This window comes from Dendrobates tinctorius, unplaced genomic scaffold, assembly GCF_039654945.1.
Source record: "Dendrobates tinctorius isolate UK_male_01 unplaced genomic scaffold, ASM3965494v1 ptg000146l, whole genome shotgun sequence".
NCBI classification, from domain to species: Eukaryota; Metazoa; Chordata; class Amphibia; order Anura; family Dendrobatidae; genus Dendrobates; species Dendrobates tinctorius.
The window spans coordinates 473,850-494,690 of NW_027361813.1; the positions used below are offsets into that span (position 1 = coordinate 473,850).

The window sequence follows — 20,841 nt, forward strand, 5'->3', positions numbered from 1 at the left end:
ACGCCATCTCAGGGTTATCTTCGGTCCTCCACTTATCATCCATGACGCCATCTCAGAGCTATCTTCTGTCCACTTATCATCCATGACGCCATCTCAGGGCTATCTTCTGTCCTCCACTTATCCATGACGCCATCTCGGGGCTATATTCTGTCCTCCACTTATCATCCATGACGCCATCTTAGGGCTATCTTCTGTCCTCCACTTATCATCCATGATGCCCTCTCAGGGCTATCTTTTGTCCTCCACTTATCATCCATGACGCCATTTCAGGGCTATCTTCTGTCCTCCACTTATCATCCATGACGCCATTTCAGGGCTATCTTTTGTCCTCCACTTATCATCCATGACGCCATCTTGGGGCTATCTTCTGTCCTCCACTTATCATCCATGACGCCATCTCAGGGTTATCTTCTGTCCTCCACTTATCATCCATGACGCTATCTCAGGGCTATCTTCTCTCCTCCACTTATCATCCATGACGCCATCTCGGGACTATGTTCTGTCCTCCACTTATCCATGACGCCATCTCGGGGCTATCTTCTGTCCACTTAGCCCTGAGATGGCGTCATGGATGATATCTTCTGTCCTCCACTTATCCATGACGCCATCTCGGGGCTATCTTCTGTCCTCCACTTAGCCCTGAGATGGCGTCATGGATGATATCTTCTGTCCTCCACTTATCCATGACGCCATCTCAGGGCTATCTTCTGTCCTCCACTTATCATCCATGATGCCATCTCAGGGCTATCTTCTGTCTTCCACTTATCATCCATGACGCCATCTCGGGGCTATCTTCTGTCCTCCACTTATTATCCATGACGCCCTCTCAGGGCTATCTTCTGTCCTCCACTTATCATCCATGACGCCCTCTCAGGGCTATCTTCTGTCCTCCACTTATCATCCATGACGCCATCTCAGGGCTATCTTCTGTCCTCCACTTATCATCCATGACGCCATCTCAGGGCTATCTTCTGTCCTCCACTTATCATCCATGACGCCATCTCGGGGCTATCTTCTGTCTTCCACTTATCATCTATGACGCCATCTCGGGGCTATCTTCTGTCCTCCACTTATCATCCATGACGCCATCTCAGGGCTATCTTCTGTCCTCCACTTATCATCCATGATGCCCTCTCAGGGCTATCTTCTGTCCTCCACTTATCATCCATGACGCCATCTCGGGGCTATCTTCTGTCTTCCACTTATCATCTATGACGCCATCTCGGGGCTATCTTCTGTCCTCCACTTATCATCCATGACGCCATCTCAGGGCTATCTTCTGTCCTCCACTTATCATCCATGATGCCCTCTCAGGGCTATCTTCTGTCCTCCACTTATCATCCATGATGCCATCTCGGGGCTATCTTCTGTCTTCCACTTATCATCTATGACGCCATCTCGGGGCTATCTTCTGTCTTCAACTTATCATCCATGATGCCCTCTCAGGGCTATCTTCTGTCCTCCACTTATCATCCATGACGCCATCTCATGATTATCTTCTGTCCTCCACTTATCATCCATGATGCCCTCTCAGGGCTATCTTCTGTCCTCCACTTATCATCCATGATGCCCTCTCAGGGCTATCTTCTGTCCTCCACTTATCATCCATGACGCCCTCTCAGGGCTATCTTCTGTTGTCTATTCTTTCCTCTGTAGACAAACAAATTAAAGTCAATGCTTTCTACAGTTTTACAAATGCCATGTACAAATTTATTTTTTTAACAGGTAGGAAAAAACTTCATAAGCTTAAGAGACAAAATAGCCAAACTGGCTTCTTATCCAACAGATAAGCACACAGAAGTCCTAACAGATTATTCTAGACTGGTGGGCTTCTTTAATGAGCTGCAAAGCAAGATCCTCGCAATTGAAGGTGAGACTCAGCATGATTATACTGATCTTCATATTCACTTACATGCAGAAATAATAAATAGAAAATATGCAGTCACTGTGTACATACATTACATTACTGATCCTGTATTATACTCCAGAGCTGCACTCACTATTCTGCTGGTGCAGTCACTGTGTACATACATTATATTACTGATCCTGAGTTACCTCCTGTATTATACTCCAGAGCTGCACTCACTATTCTGCTGGTGCAGTCACTGTGTACATACATTACATTACTGATCCTGAGTTACCTCCTGTATTATACTCCAGAGCTGCACTCACTATTCTGCTGGTGCAGTCACTGTGTACATACATTACATTACTGATCCTGAGTTACCTCCTGTATTATACTCCAGAGCTGCACTCACTATTCTGCTGGTGCAGTCACTGTGTACATACATTACATTACTGATCCTGAGTTACCTCCTGTATTATACTCCAGAGCTGCACTCACTATTCTGCTGGTGCAGTCACTGTGCACATACACTACATTACTGATCCTGAGTTACATCCTGTATTATACCCCAGAGCTGCACTCACTATTCTGCTGGTGCAGTCACTGTGTACATACATTACATTGCTGATCCTGAGTTACAGCCTGTATTATACCCCAGAGCTGCACTCACTATTCTGCTGGTGCAGTCACTGTGTACATACATTACATTACTGATCCTGAGTTACATCCTGTATTATATTCCAGAGCTGCACTCACTATTCTGCTGGTGCAGTCACTGTGTACATACATTACATTACTGATCCTGAGTTACATCCTGTATTATACCCCAGAGCTGCACTCAGTATTCTTCTGGTGCAGTCACCGTGTACATACATTACATTACGGATCCTGAGTTACCTCCTGTATTATACCCCAGAGCTGCACTCACTATTCTTCTGGTGCAGTCACCGTGTACATACATTACATTACTGATCCTGAGTTACATCCTGTATTATACCCCAGAGCTGCACTCACTATTCTGCTGGTGCAGTCACTGTGTACATACATTACATTACTGATCCTGAGTTACATCCTGTATTATACCCCAGAGCTGCACTCAGTATTCTTCTGGTGCAGTCACCGTGTACATACGTTACATTACGGATCCTGAGTTACCTCCTGTATTATACCCCAGAGCTGCACTCACTATTCTTCTGGTGCAGTCACCGTGTACATACATTACATTACGGATCCTGAGTTACCTCCTGTATTATACCCCAGAGCTGCACTCATTATTCTGCTGGTGCAGTCACTGTGTACATACATTACATTACTGATCCTGAGTTACATCCTGTATTTATACTCCAGAGCTGCACTCACTATTCTGCTGGTGCAGTCACTGTGTACATACATTACATTACTGATCCTGAGTTACCTCCTGTATAATACCCCAGAGCTGCACTCACTATTCTGCTGGTGCAGTCACTGTGTACATACATTACATTACGGATCCTGAGTTACCTCCTGTATAATACCCCAGAGCTGCACTCACTGTTCTGCTGGTGCAGTCACTGTGTACATACATTACATTACTGATCCTGAGTTACATCCTGTATTATACCCCAGAGCTGCACTCACTATTCTGCTGGTGCAGTCACTGTGTACATACATTACATTACTGATCCTGAGTTACCTCCTGTATTATACCCCAGAGCTGCACTCACTATTCTTCTGGTGCAGTCACCGTGTACATACATTACATTACGGATCCTGAGTTACCTCCTGTATTATACCCCAGAGCTGCACTCACTATTCTGCTGGTGCAGTCACTGTGTACATACATTACATTACTGATCCTGAGTTACATCCTGTATTATACCCCAGAGCTGCACTCACTATTCTTCTGGTGCAGTCACCGTGTACACACATTACATTACGGATCCTGAGTTACATCCTGTATTATACCCCAGAGCTGCACTCACTATTCTGCTGGTGCAGTCACTGTGTGCATACATTACATTACTGATCCTGAGTTACATCCTGTATTATACCCCAGAGCTGCACTCACTATTCTGCTGGTGGAGTCACTGTGTACATACATTACATTACTGATCCTGAGTTACATCCTGTATTATACTCCAGAGCTGCACTCACTATTCCGCTGGTGTAGTCACTGTGTACATACATTACATTACTGATCCTGAGTTACATCCTGTATTATACCCCAGAGCTGCACTCACTATTCTGTTGGTGCAGTCACTGTGTGCATACATTACATTACTGATCCTGAGTTACATCCTGTATTATACCCCAGAGCTGCACTCACTATTCTGCTGGTGCAGTCACTGTGTACATACATTACAATACTGATCCTGAGTTACATCCTGTATTATACCCCAGAGCTGCACTCACTATTCTGTTGGTGCAGTCACTGTGTGCATACATTACATTACTGATCCTGAGTTACCTCCTGTATTATACCCCAGAGCTGCACTCACTATTCTGCTGGTGCAGTCACTGTGTACATACATTACATTACTGATCCTGATTTACATCCTGTATTATACCCCAGAGCTGCACTCACTATTCTGCTGGTGCAGTCACTGTGTACATACATTACATTACTGATCCTGAGTTACCTCCTGTATTATACTCCAGAGCTGCACTCACTATTCTGCTGGTACAGTCACTGTGTACATACATTACATTACTGATCCTGATTTACATCCTGTATTATACCCCAGAGCTGCACTCACTATTCTGCTGGTGCAGTCACTGTGTACATACATTACATTACTGATCCTGAGTCACATCTTGTATTATACTCCAGAGCTGCACTCACTATTCTGCTGGTGCAGTCACTGTGTACATACCTTACATTACTGATCCTGAGTTACATCCTGTATTATACCCCAGAGCTGCACTCACTATTCTGCTGAAGCAGTCACTGTGTACATACATTACTGATCCTGAGTTACATCCTGTATTATACCCCAGAGCTGCACTCACTATTCTCCTGGTACAGTCACTGTGTACATAGATTACATTACTGATCCTGAGTTACCTCCTGTATTATACCCCAGAGCTGCATTCACTATTCTGCTGGTGCAGTCACTGTGTACATACATTAGTGATCCTGAGTTACATCCTGTATTATACCCCAGAGCTGCACTCACTATTCTTCTGGTGCAGTCACCGTGTACATACATTACATTACTGATCCTGAGTTACCTCCTGTATTATACCCCAGAGCTGCACTCACTATCCTGCTGGTGCAGTCACTGTGTACATACATTACATTACTGATCCTGAGTTACATCCTGTATTATACTCCAGAGCTGCACTCACTATTCTGCTGGTGCAGTCACTGTGTACATACATTACATTACTGATCCTGAGTTACATCCTGTATTATACTCCAGAGCTGCACTCACTATTCTGCTGGTGCAGTCACTGTGTACATACATTACATTACTGATCCTGAGTTACATCCTGTATTATACTCCAGAGCTGCACTCACTATTCTGCTGGTGCAGTCACTGTGTACATACATTACATTACTGATCCTGATTTACATCCTGTATTATACCCCAGAGCTGCACTCACTATTCTGCTGGTGCAGTCACTGTGTACATACATTACATTACTGATCCTGAGTTACCTCCTGTATTATACTCCAGAGCTGCACTCACTATTCTGCTGGTACAGTCACTGTGTACATACATTACATTACTGATCCTGATTTACATCCTGTATTATACCCCAGAGCTGCACTCACTATTCTGCTGGTGCAGTCACTGTGTACATACATTACATTACTGATCCTGAGTCACATCTTGTATTATACTCCAGAGCTGCACTCACTATTCTGCTGGTGCAGTCACTGTGTACATACCTTACATTACTGATCCTGAGTTACATCCTGTATTATACCCCAGAGCTGTACTCACTATTCTGCTGAAGCAGTCACTGTGTACATACATTACTGATCCTGAGTTACATCCTGTATTATACCCCAGAGCTGCACTCACTATTCTCCTGGTACAGTCACTGTGTACATAGATTACATTACTGATCCTGAGTTACCTCCTGTATTATACCCCAGAGCTGCATTCACTATTCTGCTGGTGCAGTCACTGTGTACATACATTAGTGATCCTGAGTTACATCCTGTATTATACCCCAGAGCTGCACTCACTATTCTTCTGGTGCAGTCACCGTGTACATACATTACATTACTGATCCTGAGTTACCTCCTGTATTATACCCCAGAGCTGCACTCACTATCCTGCTGGTGCAGTCACTGTGTACATACATTACATTACTGATCCTGAGTTACATCCTGTATTATACTCCAGAGATGCACTCACTATTCTGCTGGTGCAGTCACTGTGTACATACATTACATTACTGATCCTGAGTTACATCCTGTATTATACTCCAGAGCTGCACTCACTATTCTGCTGGTGCAGTCACTGTGTACATACATTACATTACTGATCCTGAGTTACATCCTGTATTATACTCCAGAGCTGCACTCACTATTCTGCTGGTGCAGTCACTGTGTACATACATTACATTACTGATCCTGAGTTACATCCTGTATTATACTCCAGAGCTGCACTCACTATTCTGCTGGTGCAGTCACTGTGTACATACATTACACTACTGATCCTGAGTTACATCCTGTATTATACTCCAGAGCTGCACTCACTATTCTGCTGGTGCAGTCACTGTGTACATACTGTACATTACATTACTGATCTTGAGTTACATCCTGTATTATACTCCAGAGCTGCACTCACTATTCTGCTGGTGCAGTCACTGTGTACATACATTACATTACTGATCCTGAGTTACCTCCTGTATTATACCCCAGAGCTGCACTCACTATTCTTCTGGTGCAGTCACCGTGTACATACATTACATTACGGATCCTGAGTTACCTCCTGTATTATACCCCAGAGCTGCACTCACTATTCTGCTGGTGCAGTCACTGTGTACATACATTACATTACTGATCCTGAGTTACATCCTGTATTATACCCCAGAGCTGCACTCACTATTCTTCTGGTGCAGTCACCGTGTACACACATTACATTACGGATCCTGAGTTACATCCTGTATTATACCCCAGAGCTGCACTCACTATTCTGCTGGTGCAGTCACTGTGTGCATACATTACATTACTGATCCTGAGTTACATCCTGTATTATACCCCAGAGCTGCACTCACTATTCTGCTGGTGGAGTCACTGTGTACATACATTACATTACTGATCCTGAGTTACATCCTGTATTATACTCCAGAGCTGCACTCACTATTCCGCTGGTGTAGTCACTGTTTACATACATTACATTACTGATCCTGAGTTACATCCTGTATTATACCCCAGAGCTGCACTCACTATTCTGTTGGTGCAGTCACTGTGTGCATACATTACATTACTGATCCTGAGTTACATCCTGTATTATACCCCAGAGCTGCACTCACTATTCTGCTGGTGCAGTCACTGTGTACATACATTACAATACTGATCCTGAGTTACATCCTGTATTATACCCCAGAGCTGCACTCACTATTCTGTTGGTGCAGTCACTGTGTGCATACATTACATTACTGATCCTGAGTTACCTCCTGTATTATACCCCAGAGCTGCACTCACTATTCTGCTGGTGCAGTCACTGTGTACATACATTACATTACTGATCCTGATTTACATCCTGTATTATACCCCAGAGCTGCACTCACTATTCTGCTGGTGCAGTCACTGTGTACATACATTACATTACTGATCTTGAGTTACCTCCTGTATTATACTCCAGAGCTGCACTCACTATTCTGCTGGTACAGTCACTGTGTACATACATTACATTACTGATCCTGATTTACATCCTGTATTATACCCCAGAGCTGCACTCACTATTCTGCTGGTGCAGTCACTGTGTACATACATTACATTACTGATCCTGAGTCACATCTTGTATTATACTCCAGAGCTGCACTCACTATTCTGCTGGTGCAGTCACTGTGTACATACCTTACATTACTGATCCTGAGTTACATCCTGTATTATACCCCAGAGCTGCACTCACTATTCTGCTGAAGCAGTCACTGTGTACATACATTACTGATCCTGAGTTACATCCTGTATTATACCCCAGAGCTGCACTCACTATTCTCCTGGTACAGTCACTGTGTACATAGATTACATTACTGATCCTGAGTTACCTCCTGTATTATACCCCAGAGCTGCATTCACTATTCTGCTGGTGCAGTCACTGTGTACATACATTAGTGATCCTGAGTTACATCCTGTATTATACCCCAGAGCTGCACTCACTATTCTTCTGGTGCAGTCACCGTGTACATACATTACATTACTGATCCTGAGTTACCTCCTGTATTATACCCCAGAGCTGCACTCACTATCCTGCTGGTGCAGTCACTGTGTACATACATTACATTACTGATCCTGAGTTACATCCTGTATTATACTCCAGAGCTGCACTCACTATTCTGCTGGTGCAGTCACTGTGTACATACATTACATTACTGATCCTGAGTTACATCCTGTATTATACTCCAGAGCTGCACTCACTATTCTGCTGGTGCAGTCACTGTGTACATACATTACATTACTGATCCTGAGTTACATCCTGTATTATACTCCAGAGCTGCACTCACTATTCTGCTGGTGCAGTCACTGTGTACATACATTACATTACTGATCCTGATTTACATCCTGTATTATACCCCAGAGCTGCACTCACTATTCTGCTGGTGCAGTCACTGTGTACATACATTACATTACTGATCCTGAGTTACCTCCTGTATTATACTCCAGAGCTGCACTCACTATTCTGCTGGTACAGTCACTGTGTACATACATTACATTACTGATCCTGATTTACATCCTGTATTATACCCCAGAGCTGCACTCACTATTCTGCTGGTGCAGTCACTGTGTACATACATTACATTACTGATCCTGAGTCACATCTTGTATTATACTCCAGAGCTGCACTCACTATTCTGCTGGTGCAGTCACTGTGTACATACCTTACATTACTGATCCTGAGTTACATCCTGTATTATACCCCAGAGCTGTACTCACTATTCTGCTGAAGCAGTCACTGTGTACATACATTACTGATCCTGAGTTACATCCTGTATTATACCCCAGAGCTGCACTCACTATTCTCCTGGTACAGTCACTGTGTACATAGATTACATTACTGATCCTGAGTTACCTCCTGTATTATACCCCAGAGCTGCATTCACTATTCTGCTGGTGCAGTCACTGTGTACATACATTAGTGATCCTGAGTTACATCCTGTATTATACCCCAGAGCTGCACTCACTATTCTTCTGGTGCAGTCACCGTGTACATACATTACATTACTGATCCTGAGTTACCTCCTGTATTATACCCCAGAGCTGCACTCACTATCCTGCTGGTGCAGTCACTGTGTACATACATTACATTACTGATCCTGAGTTACATCCTGTATTATACTCCAGAGCTGCACTCACTATTCTGCTGGTGCAGTCACTGTGTACATACATTACATTACTGATCCTGAGTTACATCCTGTATTATACTCCAGAGCTGCACTCACTATTCTGCTGGTGCAGTCACTGTGTACATACATTACATTACTGATCCTGAGTTACATCCTGTATTATACTCCAGAGCTGCACTCACTATTCTGCTGGTGCAGTCACTGTGTACATACATTACATTACTGATCCTGAGTTACATCCTGTATTATACTCCAGAGCTGCACTCACTATTCTGCTGGTGCAGTCACTGTGTACATACATTACACTACTGATCCTGAGTTACATCCTGTATTATACTCCAGAGCTGCACTCACTATTCTGCTGGTGCAGTCACTGTGTACATACTGTACATTACATTACTGATCTTGAGTTACATCCTGTATTATACTCCAGAGCTGCACTCACTATTCTGCTGGTGCAGTCACTGTGTACATACATTACATTTCTGATCCTGAGTTATATCCTGCATTATACTCCAAAGCTGCACTCACTATTCTGCTGGTGCAGTCACTGTGTACATACATTAGTGATCCTGAGTTACATCCTGTATTATACTCCAGAGCTGCACTCACTATTCTGCTGGTGCAGTCCCTGTGTACATACATGACATTACTGATCCTGAGTTACATCCTGTATTATACCCCAGTGCTGCACTCACTATTCTGCTGGTGTATTCACTGTGTACATAGATTACTGATCCTGAGTCACATCCTGTATTATACTCCAGAGCTGCACTCACTATTCTGCTGGTGCAGTCACTGTGTACATACATTACATTACTGATCCTGAGTTACATCCTGTATTATACCCCAGAGCTGCACTCACTATTCTGCTGGTGCAGTCACTGTGTACACACATTACATTACTGATCCTGACTTACATCCTGTATTATACCCCAGAGCTGCACTCACTATTCTGCTGGTGCAGTCACTGTGTACATACATTACATTACTGATCCTGACTTACATCCTGTATTATACCCCAGAGCTGCACTCACTATTCTGCTGGTGCAGTCACTGTGTACATACATTACTGATCCTGAGTTACATCCTGTATTATACTCCAGAGCTGCACTCACTTTTTAGCTGGTGCAGTCACTGTGTACATACATTACATTACTGATCCTGAGTTACATCCTGTATTATAACCCAGAGCTGCACTCACTATTCTGCTGGTGCAGTCACTGTGTACGCACATTACATTACTGATCCTGAGTTACATCCTGTATTATACCCCAGAGCTGCACTCACTATTTTGCTGGTGGAGTTACTGTTTACATATACTGTATTACTAAGTGTGTCATGATCGGATCCGTCAGGTTTGGTTTCCTCTTTCAGGAGTGGCGCAGGGCTCTAACTTCACTCAGGAGATGTCTTCTGCGGGGCTGAGTGCCGTACTCACAGCGGTAAGTGTCGGGCGTTGTGCAGTGTCAGACGTTGTGCAGTGTCGGGCGTTGTGCAACCATCATTGGGAGGAGGGGTAAGAGGGGCTACTCCTGGGGACCGTCAATGGGGAAGTTGGACTACTCCTGGGGGCCATCATCGGGAGGAGGATTGAGAGGGGCTACTCGTGGGGACCATCAATGGGAGGTAAGAGGGACTACTCCTGGGGACCATCAGTGGGGAGGTAAGAGGGACTACTCCTGGGGACCATCAATGGGAGGTAAGAGGGACTACTCCTGGGGACCATCAGTGGGGAGGTAAGAGGGACTACTCCTGGGGACCATCAGTGGGGAGGTAAGAGGGACTACTCCTGGGGACCATCAGTGGGGAGGTAAGAGGGACTACTCGTAGGTACCAACAATGGGGAGGTAAGAGGGACTACTCCTGGAGACCATCAATGGGGAGGTAAGAGGAACTATTACTGGGTACCAACAATGGGGAGGTAAGAGGGACTACTCCTGCAGGCAATCAATGGGGAGGTAAGAGGGGCTACTCCTGGGTACCAACAATGGGGAGGTAAGAGGGACTACTTATGTTTACCAACAATGGGGAGGTAAGAGGGACTACTCCTGCAGATAATCAATGGGGAGGTAAGAGGGGCTTCTCCTGGAGACCATCAATGGGGAGGTTAGAGGGACTACTCCCTGAGACCATCAATGGAGAGGTAAGAGGGGCTACTCCTGGGCACCATCAATGGTCAAATAAGAGGGGCTACTCCTGGGTACCATCAATGGGGAGGTAAGAGGGACTACTCCCTGAGACCATCAATGGAGAGGTAAGAGGGACTACTCCTGGGGACCATCATGGAGGTGAGAGGTAAGAGGGACTACTCCTTGAGACCATCAGTGGAGAGGTAAGAGGGACTACTCCTGGGTACCATCAATGGGGAGGTAAGCGGGGCTACTCCTGGAGACAATCAATGGGGAGGTAAGAGGGACTACTCCCTGAGACCATCAATGGGGAGGTAAGAGGGGCTACTCCTGGAGACCATCAATGGGAGGTAAGAGGGACTACTCCTGGGGACCATCAGTGGGGAGGTAAGAGGGACTACTCCTGGGGACCATCAGTGGGGAGGTAAGAGGGACTACTCCTGGGGACCATCAGTGGGGAGGTAAGAGGGACTACTCCTAGGTACCAACAATGGGGAGGTAAGAGGGACTACTCCTGGAGACCATCAATGGGGAGGTAAGAGGAACTATTACTGGGTACCAACAATGGGGAGGTAAGAGGGACTACTCCTGCAGGCAATCAATGGGGAAGTAAGAGGGGCTACTCCTGGGTACCAACAATGGGGAGGTAAGAGGGACTACTTATGTTTACCAACAATGGGGAGGTAAGAGGGACTACTCCTGCAGACAATCAATGGGGAGGTAAGAGGGGCTTCTCCTGGAGACCATCAATGGGGAGGTAAGAGGGACTACTCCCTGAGACCATCAATGGAGAGGTAAGAGGGGCTACTCCTGGGCACCATCAATGGTCAAATAAGAGGGGCTACTCCTGGGTACCATCAATGGGGAGGTAAGAGGGACTACTCCCTGAGACCATCAATGGAGAGGTAAGAGGGACTACTCCTGGGGACCATCATGGAGGTGAGAGGTAAGAGGGACTACTCCTTGAGACCATCAGTGGAGAGGTAAGAGGGACTACTCCTGGGTACCATCAATGGGGAGGTAAGCGGGGCTACTCCTGGAGACAATCAATGGGGAGGTAAGAGGGACTACTCCCTGAGACCATCAATGGGGAGGTAAGAGGGGCTACTCCTGGAGACAATCAATGGGGAGGTAAGAGGGACTACTCCCTGAGACCATCAATGGAGAGGTAAGAGGGACTACTCCTGGGTACCATCAATGGGGAGGTAAGCGGGGCTACTCCTGGAGACAATCAATGGGGAGGTAAGAGGGACTACTCCCTGAGACCATCAATGGAGAGGTAAGAGGGACTACTCCTGGGGACCATCATGGAGGTGAGAGGTAAGAGGGACTACTCCTTGAGACCATCAGTGGAGAGGTAAGAGGGACTACTCCTGGGTACCATCAATGGGGAGGTAAGAGGGGCTTCTCCTGGAGACCATCAATGGGGAGGTAAGAGGGACTACTCCCTGAGACCATCAATGGGGAGGTAAGAGGGGCTACTCCTTTGCACCATCAATGGTCAAATAAGAGGGGCTACTCCTGGGTACCATCAATGGGGAGGTAAGAGGGACTACTCCCTGAGACCATCAATGGAGAGGTAAGAGGGACTACTCCTGGGGACCATCATGGAGGTGAGAGGTAAGAGGGACTACTCCTTGAGACCATCAGTGGAGAGGTAAGAGGGACTACTCCTGGGTACCATCAATGGGGAGGTACGCGGGGCTACTCCTGGAGACAATCAATGGGGAGGTAAGAGGGACTACTCCTGGAGACCATCAATGGGGAGGTAAGAGGGGCTACTCCTGGAGACCATCAATGGGGAGGTAAGAGGGGCTACTCCTGGAGACCATCAATGGGGAGGTAAGAGGGGCTACTCCTGGAGACCATCAATGGGGAGGTAAGAGGGGCTACTCCTGGGTACCATCAATGGGGAGGTAAGAGGGACTACTCCTTGAGACCATCAATGGAGAGGTAAGAGGGTCTTCTCCTGGGGACCATCATGGGGCGAGAGGTAAGAGGGATTACTCCTGAGAACCATCTTAGGGAGCAGTTAGAGCAACTGCTCCTGGAGGCCTTGATGGGGGCGAGGGATAGGAGGTGCTACTCCTGGGGACCATCAGTGGGGAGGTAAGAGGGACTACTCCTGGGTACCATCAATGGGGAGGTAAGAGGGGCTACTCCTGGAGACAATCAATGGGGAGGTAAGAGGGACTACTCCTGGGTACCATCAATGGGGAGGTAAGAGGGACTACTCCTTGAGACCGTCAATGGAGAGGTAAGAGGGTCTACTCCTGGGGACCATCATGGGGGCGAGAGGTAAGAGGGATTACTCCTGAGAACCATCTTGGGGAGCAGTTAGAGCAACTGCTCCTGGAGGCCTTGATGGGGGCGAGAGATAAGAGGTGTTACTCCTGGGGACCATCACTGAGATTGTGCATGGACTACTCTGTTGGGGGTCATTATTGAGGCGGTAAAGGGGCCACTTCTAGGAAACCCTTATTAGTGAGCATCAGATGCATGTTATATTATGTGGGGATATCACAGAACCCTTTATCCTTGGTCCCGGTGCTACACCCAGGTTTTGTCAGGCTCCTGGGGTTCTGCCTCTTGTGTAGGTGGACCTTGGGTGAAGAGATTTATCATGAGAGGATTTTGGTTATCTGGTCTGTGGGAGGATGCATTTCTTCAGCCCATTGTCCCCTGTACTGGGGCGAGAACTACTACTTGGATTACACTGGGGCTGGGGAGGAGCTTGGTGGATTCTCAGTATCTCAGAGCCACTGATCTGTAACTATTGCTTGTTCCTGTAGGAACAGGACATTCTGGGGGATCCAGGGATATTCGATTGGTCAGGTGGAATCTTAAATGTCTCCATGCAGGGAGGCCTCGCTTACATGTCCCGAAATGATGATGAGAAGTATGGCTACCTGGGTGAGTGACGCTACTTTAATTAATGATGTGCCTCCTCCCTCATCACTGACGTACAGTATGTATGTATAATGAAGAAGCCTCACAGTTCTAGAGCGCTGGTCCTCCGGACACAGTCACCCAACAGCTTGTTATTCACCACAGGATACTCTGTGGAGCTGCTCCATACTAGGAATGGACCACTGTATGTGGTGGGTTCTCCTCGCTTCCAGTATGTCGGACTAGTCACTGTTCTGCAGGAAGTTTCTGGAGAACTTAGATGGAAGAAGGTGGATTCCTTACAAGGTGAACAGGTGAGACTCTGGGTGACGGCATGGCCAGCCGCAGTGTGAGATGTTGGCCTCTAATCAGAAGACTTTCTTCTTGTAGGTTGGTTCATACTTTGGAGCAGAGACGGCTGTTTCAGACATTGACCAAGACGGTGTGACGGACCTGGTGTTGATTTCTGCTCCTCATCACTATGAGCTTAAATGGTCTGGACAAGTCTCCGTGTGTCGGTTCGTTGAGGTGAGATCTATGTGAGCAATGTGAGATGTCATCTGAGTTATTCCTCATAAGTAACAGACTGTTTGTTTAGCAGAAACTGCAGTGCGTGGTCACGCTCCATGGGGAGCCCGGGCATCTTCATTCTCAGTTTGGAGCTGCGGTCTCCTCGCTTGGGGATTTGGATGGAGATGGCCTCACTGAGGTGGCTGTGGGAGCCCCATATGAGATGGATGGACAAGGAGCTGTGTATATATATAAAGGGACACATTCAGGACTGCTTCTTGCGGCCTACAGTCAGGTAATACAAGATGGCACCATGAAATTAGAAGCAAGAGAGGGATTTTCACTCAGGAGAGGACAGGGAAGCGAGAGTAACCGGATGAGAGTGATGACGGAGGACAGAGAGACTGAAGATTAGAGATGACGGGCACAGCACAGTCAAAAGGGTGATGATCGAGAGACGGAGGATCATAGAAGTGACGCAGAAAGTCATATAGGTGACGGACAAGAGATGGAGGGTCATAGAGGGGATGAACGAGAGATGGAGGTGACTGACAAGAGCCAGAGGATCATAAAGGTGATGGATGAGAGACTGAGGGTTCTGGAGGTGACGGGCAAGAGAGACTGACGGTGATGGAGATAACTGGCACAACACAGTCTTAAGGATAATTGGAAAGAGGCTCCTAGAGGTGATGAACAAGAGACAGAGGGTTCTGGAGGTTATGGACAAGAGACTGAGGGGATGAGAGATTGATGGTCCTGGAGGTGACGTACGAGAGACGGAGGTTCACAAAGGTGATGGATGAGAGATGGAAGGTGAAATGCAAAAGATGCAGAGTCCTCAGGGTGACGGACAATAGACTGAGGGTCCTCAAGGTGACGGATGAGAGATTGAGGGTCCTCGGAGTGATGGACGAGTGACTGAGGGTCCTGGGGATGACAGATGAGAGACAAAGGGTTCTGGAGGTGACAGACAAGAGACGGAGGGTCCTGGGGGTGATGGACAAGAGATGGAGGGTCCTTGTGGTGACGAACGAAAGGCAAAGGGTTGTGGAGGTGACGGACGAGAGACTGAGGGTTCTGGAGGTGAAGGACAAGAGACAGAGGTTCTAAGAGGTGACACACTAGAGATGGAGGGTCCTGGAGGTGATGGAGGTGAGCGTTATTGAGTAGGGTAGACAGAGTCCATGTTGAGTTGTCTCTTGTTTTTCAGAGGCTGCTCAGTCCTTCAGGGATCCTTGGCTTTGGTCTGTCCTTACATGGAGTCTTGGACATGACAGAGGATGGCCTAATCGATGTGGTTGTAGGATCGCTGGGTCATGTGACTTTGCACAGGTTGTATGATGTCTTTGTGCTCAAACAGTAGGTCAGAAATAGATGTCACTGTGGGTTCAGGGTCCAGCATTCCCAGCGAGATCCTACACTACCTTAGAGGAAGATGGTCAGGGTAACTCACTCCCTTTGTGCTCCTCTGGGCTTCAGTACAATGATGTCACCTTTTGTGACACTAATATAAGGAAACCTGAGTTCTGCGTCCATGGTAATGAAGACCTGTCCCTGGCATGGCGCACATGATAGTGAGGTCCAGTAGCCTCTGAGCACTCTCTATAGCTTCATCTGGGCTCAGGCCACAAATCTCACAATTTCTCCCACCAGACAGCTGAGCACCCTCGGGATCCATAGTCATGATGGATCTGAGTGTGGTCTTATCATGGGTGCTGAAGATTTGGAGGTTAGGATTCAGATCTATCTTATGTTACTCTGCACAGATCCAAACCGGTACTCAACGTGAGTCTGAGCCTCGTCACCAACCAGACCAACATAGTTCTCTCCAGCCTGGAGGCGAGTGGCTGTGACAACATGCTGACCCTAGAGGCCTGTGTGCATGTCGAAATACTGACCTCCAAATATACAGGCAAGAAAGAAATGTGACACTGTATGTTGGACCCACTCATGCCTTATCAATGTGGCGCGGGGCTCGCGTCTGCTGGACGTGGCACGGGCTCACGTCTGCTGGACGTGGCACGGGCTCGCGTCTACTGGACGTGGCGTGGGGCTCGCGTCTGTTGGACGTGGCGCGGGGCTCGCGTCTGCTGGACGTGGCGCAGGGCTCGGATCTGCTGTACGTGGCGCGGGGCTCGTGTCTGCTGGACGTGGCGGGGGCTCGCATCTGCTGGACGTGGCGCGGGGGCTCACGTCTGCTGGACGTGGCGCGGGGCTCGCGTCTGCTGGACGTGGTGCGGGGCTCGCGTGTGCTGGATGTGGCGAGGGCTCGCGTCTGCTGGACGTGGCGCGGGGCTCGCATGTGCTGGACGTGGCGCAGGGCTCGGATCTGCTGTACGTGGCGTGGGGCTCGCGTCTGCTGGACGTGGCGGGGGCTCGCATCTGCTGGACGTGGCGCGGGGGCTCACGTCTGCTGGACGTGGCGCGGGGCTCGCGTCTGCTGGACGTGGTGCGGGGCTCGCGTGTGCTGGATGTGGCGAGGGCTCGCGTCTGCTGGACGTGGCGCGGGGCTCGCATGTGCTGGACGTGGCGCGGGGCTTGCGTCTGCTGGACGTGGCGCGGGGCTCGCATGTGCTGGACGTGGCACGGGGCTCGCATGTGCTGGACGTGGCGCGGGGCTCGCATGTGCTGGACGTGGCGCGGAGCTCGCGTCTGCTGGACGTGGCGCGGGGTTCGCATCTGCTGGACGTGGCGCGGGTCTCGGATCTGCTGGACGTGGCGCGGGGCTCGCATGTGCTGGTCGTGGTGTGGAGCTCGCGTCGGTCTGCTGGACGTGGCGCGGGGCTCGCATCTGCTGGACGTGGCGCGGGACTCGCATCTGCTGGACGTGGCGCGGGGCTCGCATGTGCTGGACGTGGCGCGGAGCTCGCGTCTGCTGGACGTGGCGCGGAGCTCGCGTCTACTGGACATGGCGCGGGGTTCGCATCTGCTGGACGTGGCGCTGGGCTTGCGTCTGCTGGACGTGGCGCTGGGCTCGCATCTGCTGGACGTGGCGCCGGGCTCGCATGTGCTGGACGTGGCGCGGGGCTCGCATGTGCTGGACGTGGCGCGGGGCTCGCATGTGCTGGACGTGGCGCGGGGCTCGCATCTGCTGGACGTGGCGCGAGGCTCGCATCTGCTGGACGTGGCGCGGGGCTCGCATGTGCTGGACGTGGCGCGGAGCTCGCGTCTGTCTGCTGGACTTGGCGTGGGGCTCGCGTCTGGTGGACGTGGCGCTGGGCTTGCATCTGCTGTACGTAGCGCGGGGCTCGCGTCTGCCGGACGTGGCGCTGGGCTCGCATCTGCCTGACGTGGCGCGGGGCTCGCGTCTGCCTGACGTGGCGCGGGGCTCGCATCTGCTGGACGTGGCGCGAGGCTCGCATCTGCTGGACGTGGCCCGGGGCTCGCGTCTGCTGGACTTGGCGCGGGGCTCGCATTTGGTGGACGTGGCGCGGGGCTCGCATCTGGTGGACGTGGCGCTGGGCTCGCATCTGCTGGACGTGGCGCTGGGCTCGCGTCTGCTGGACGTGGCCTGGGGCTCGCGTGTGCTGGACGTGGCGCGGGGCTCGCATCTGCTGGACGTGGCGCGGGGCTCGCGTCTGCTGGACGTGGCGCGGGGCTCGCATCTGCTGGACGTGGCGCGGGGCTCGCATCTGGTGGACGTGGCGCTGGGCTCGCATCTGCTGGACGTGGCGCTGGGCTCGCGTCTGCTGGACGTGGCCTGGGGCTCGCGTGTGCTGGACGTGGCGCGGGGCTCGCATCTGCTGGACGTGGCGCGGGGCTCGCATCTGCTGGACGTGGCGCGGGGCTCACGTCTGCTGGACGTGGCGGGGGCTCGCGTCTGCTGGACGTGGCGCGGGGCTCGCGTCTGCTGGACGTGGCGCGGGGCTCGCGTCTGCTGGACGTGGCGCGGGGCTCGTGTCTGCTGGACGTGGCGGGGGCTCGCGTCTGCTGGACGTGGCGCGGGGCTCGCATCTGCTGGACGTGGCCCGGTGCTCGCGTCTGCTGGACGTGGCCTGGGGCTCGCGTGTGCTGGACGTGGCGCGGGGCTCGCATCTGCTGGACGTGGCGCGGGGCTCGCATCTGCTGGACGTGGCGGGGGCTCGCGTCTGCTGGACGTGGCGCGGGGCTCGCGTCTGCTGGACGTGGCCTGGGGCTCGCGTCTGCTGGACGTGGCGCTGGGCTCGCATCTGCTGGACGTGGCCTGGGGCTCGCGTGTGCTGGACGTGGCGCGGGGCTCGCGTCTGCTGGACGTGGCGCGGGGCTCGCATCTGCTGGACGTGGCGCTGGGCTCGCGTCTGCTGGACGTGGCCTGGGGCTCGCGTGTGCTGGACGTGGCGCGGGGCTCGCATCTGCTGGACGTGGCGGGGGCTCGCGTCTGCTGGACGTGGCGCGGGGCTCGCATCTGCTGGATGTGGCCTGGGGCTCGCGTCTGCTGGACGTGGCGCGGGGCTCACATCTGCTGGACGTGGCGGGGGCTCGCGTCTGCTGGACGTGGCGCAGGGCTCGCATCTGCTGGACGTGGCCCGGTGCTCGCGTCTGCTGGACGTGGCCTGGGGCTCGCGTGTGCTGGACGTGGCGCGGGGCTCGCATCTGCTGGACGTGGCGCGGGGCTCGCGTCTGCTGGACGTGGCGCGGGGCTCGCATCTGCTGGACGTGGCGCGGGGCTCGCGTCTGCTGGACGTGGCGCGGGGCTCGCATCTGCTGGACGTGGGGGGGGCTCGCGTCTGCTGGACGTGGCGGGGGCTCGCGTCTGCTGGACGTGGCGCGGGGCTCGCATCTGCTGGACGTGGCCCGGTGCTCGCATCTGCTGGACGTGGCCTGGGGCTCGCGTGTGCTGGACGTGGCGCGGGGCTCGCATCTGCTGGACGTGGCGCGGGGCTCGCGTCTGCTGGACGTGGCGGGGGCTCGCGTCTGCTGGACGTGGCGGGGGCTCGTGTCTGCTGGACGTGGCCCGATGCTCGCGTCTGCTGAACGTGGCCTGGGGCTCGCGTGTGCTGGACGTGGCGCGGGGCTCGCATCTGCTGGACGTGGCGCGGGGCTCGCGTCTGCTGGACGTGGCGCGGGGCTCGCATCTGCTGGACGTGGCCCGGTGCTCGCGTCTGCTGGACGTGGCCTGGGGCTCGCGTCTGCTGGACGTGGCGCGGGGCTCGCATCTGCTGGACGTGGCGCGGGGCTCGCGTCTGCTGGACGTGGCGCGGGGCTCGCATCTGCTGGACGTGGCGCGGGGCTCGCGTCTGCTGGACGTGGGGGGGGCTCGCGTCTGCTGGACGTGGCGGGGGCTCGCGTCTGCTGGACGTGGCGGGGGCTCGTGTCTGCTGGACGTGGCGCGGGGCTCGTGTCTGCTGGACGTGGCCCGGTGCTCGCGTCTGCTGGACGTGGCGCGGGGCTCGCGTCTGCTGGACGTGGCGAGGGGCTCGCGTCTGCTGGACGTGGCGCGGGGCTCGTGTCTGCTGGACGTGGCGTGGGGCTCGCGTCTGCTGGACGTGGCGCGGGGCTCGTGTCTGCTGGGCGTGGCGCGGGGCTCGCGTCTGCTGGACGTGGTGTGGGGCTTATAGGTCACACTGTTGTACCTTGTCTTCCAGGCTCCATGTCCATGTCCATCCATTACAATCTTACTCTTGATTCTCTAAAGCCTGAGAGCCGAATGTTCTTCACAGACAAGCAGAGAAAGATGATAGGGACAGTGGAGATCCTGGGGCCCGGGGCCTGGTGTCAGAATCACACTGTATACCTCCAGGTGAAACAGTCTTGTTCATCCTCACTCCGGGTCTGCAGTGGTAGCTGCTTGGCTCACGTCTCTCTCCTTTGATAGGACTGTGGTGTGGAGGATGTTTCGGAGGTGCAGGTGTTTCTCACAGCTGGGGTACAGCAAGCTTCCCCTCCTTGGCATGTATTACAGTCCATGGACCTCAGTGCCACCAACCTGGTAGGTGTGATGCCCACAGTCCACTTTCCTACAGGGTGGGTAGGTTTCTT

At 51.5% G+C, this 20,841-nt stretch overlaps 1 protein-coding gene across 3 annotated transcripts in view; it reads left to right on the top strand.

Annotated features, from left to right (window-relative positions):
• Nucleotides 1-20,841, top strand: part of LOC141049655 (integrin alpha-L-like) — a 224,562-nt gene that overhangs the window by 122,307 nt on the left and 81,414 nt on the right. For 2 of the 3 annotated variants that reach the window (XM_073546286.1, XM_073546288.1), the window contains exons 9-18: nt 1,726-1,870; nt 10,730-10,797; nt 14,277-14,397; nt 14,539-14,687; nt 14,764-14,901; nt 14,972-15,178; nt 16,094-16,215; nt 16,650-16,795; nt 20,448-20,602; nt 20,678-20,791. In XM_073546286.1, the coding sequence (XP_073402387.1) occupies nt 1,726-1,870; nt 10,730-10,797; nt 14,277-14,397; nt 14,539-14,687; nt 14,764-14,901; nt 14,972-15,178; nt 16,094-16,215; nt 16,650-16,795; nt 20,448-20,602; nt 20,678-20,791 (1,365 nt within the window). The remainder of the gene's footprint in view (nt 1-1,725; nt 1,871-10,729; nt 10,798-14,276; nt 14,398-14,538; nt 14,688-14,763; nt 14,902-14,971; nt 15,179-16,093; nt 16,216-16,649; nt 16,796-20,447; nt 20,603-20,677; nt 20,792-20,841) is intronic. The other variant, XM_073546287.1, reaches the window with a different exon arrangement.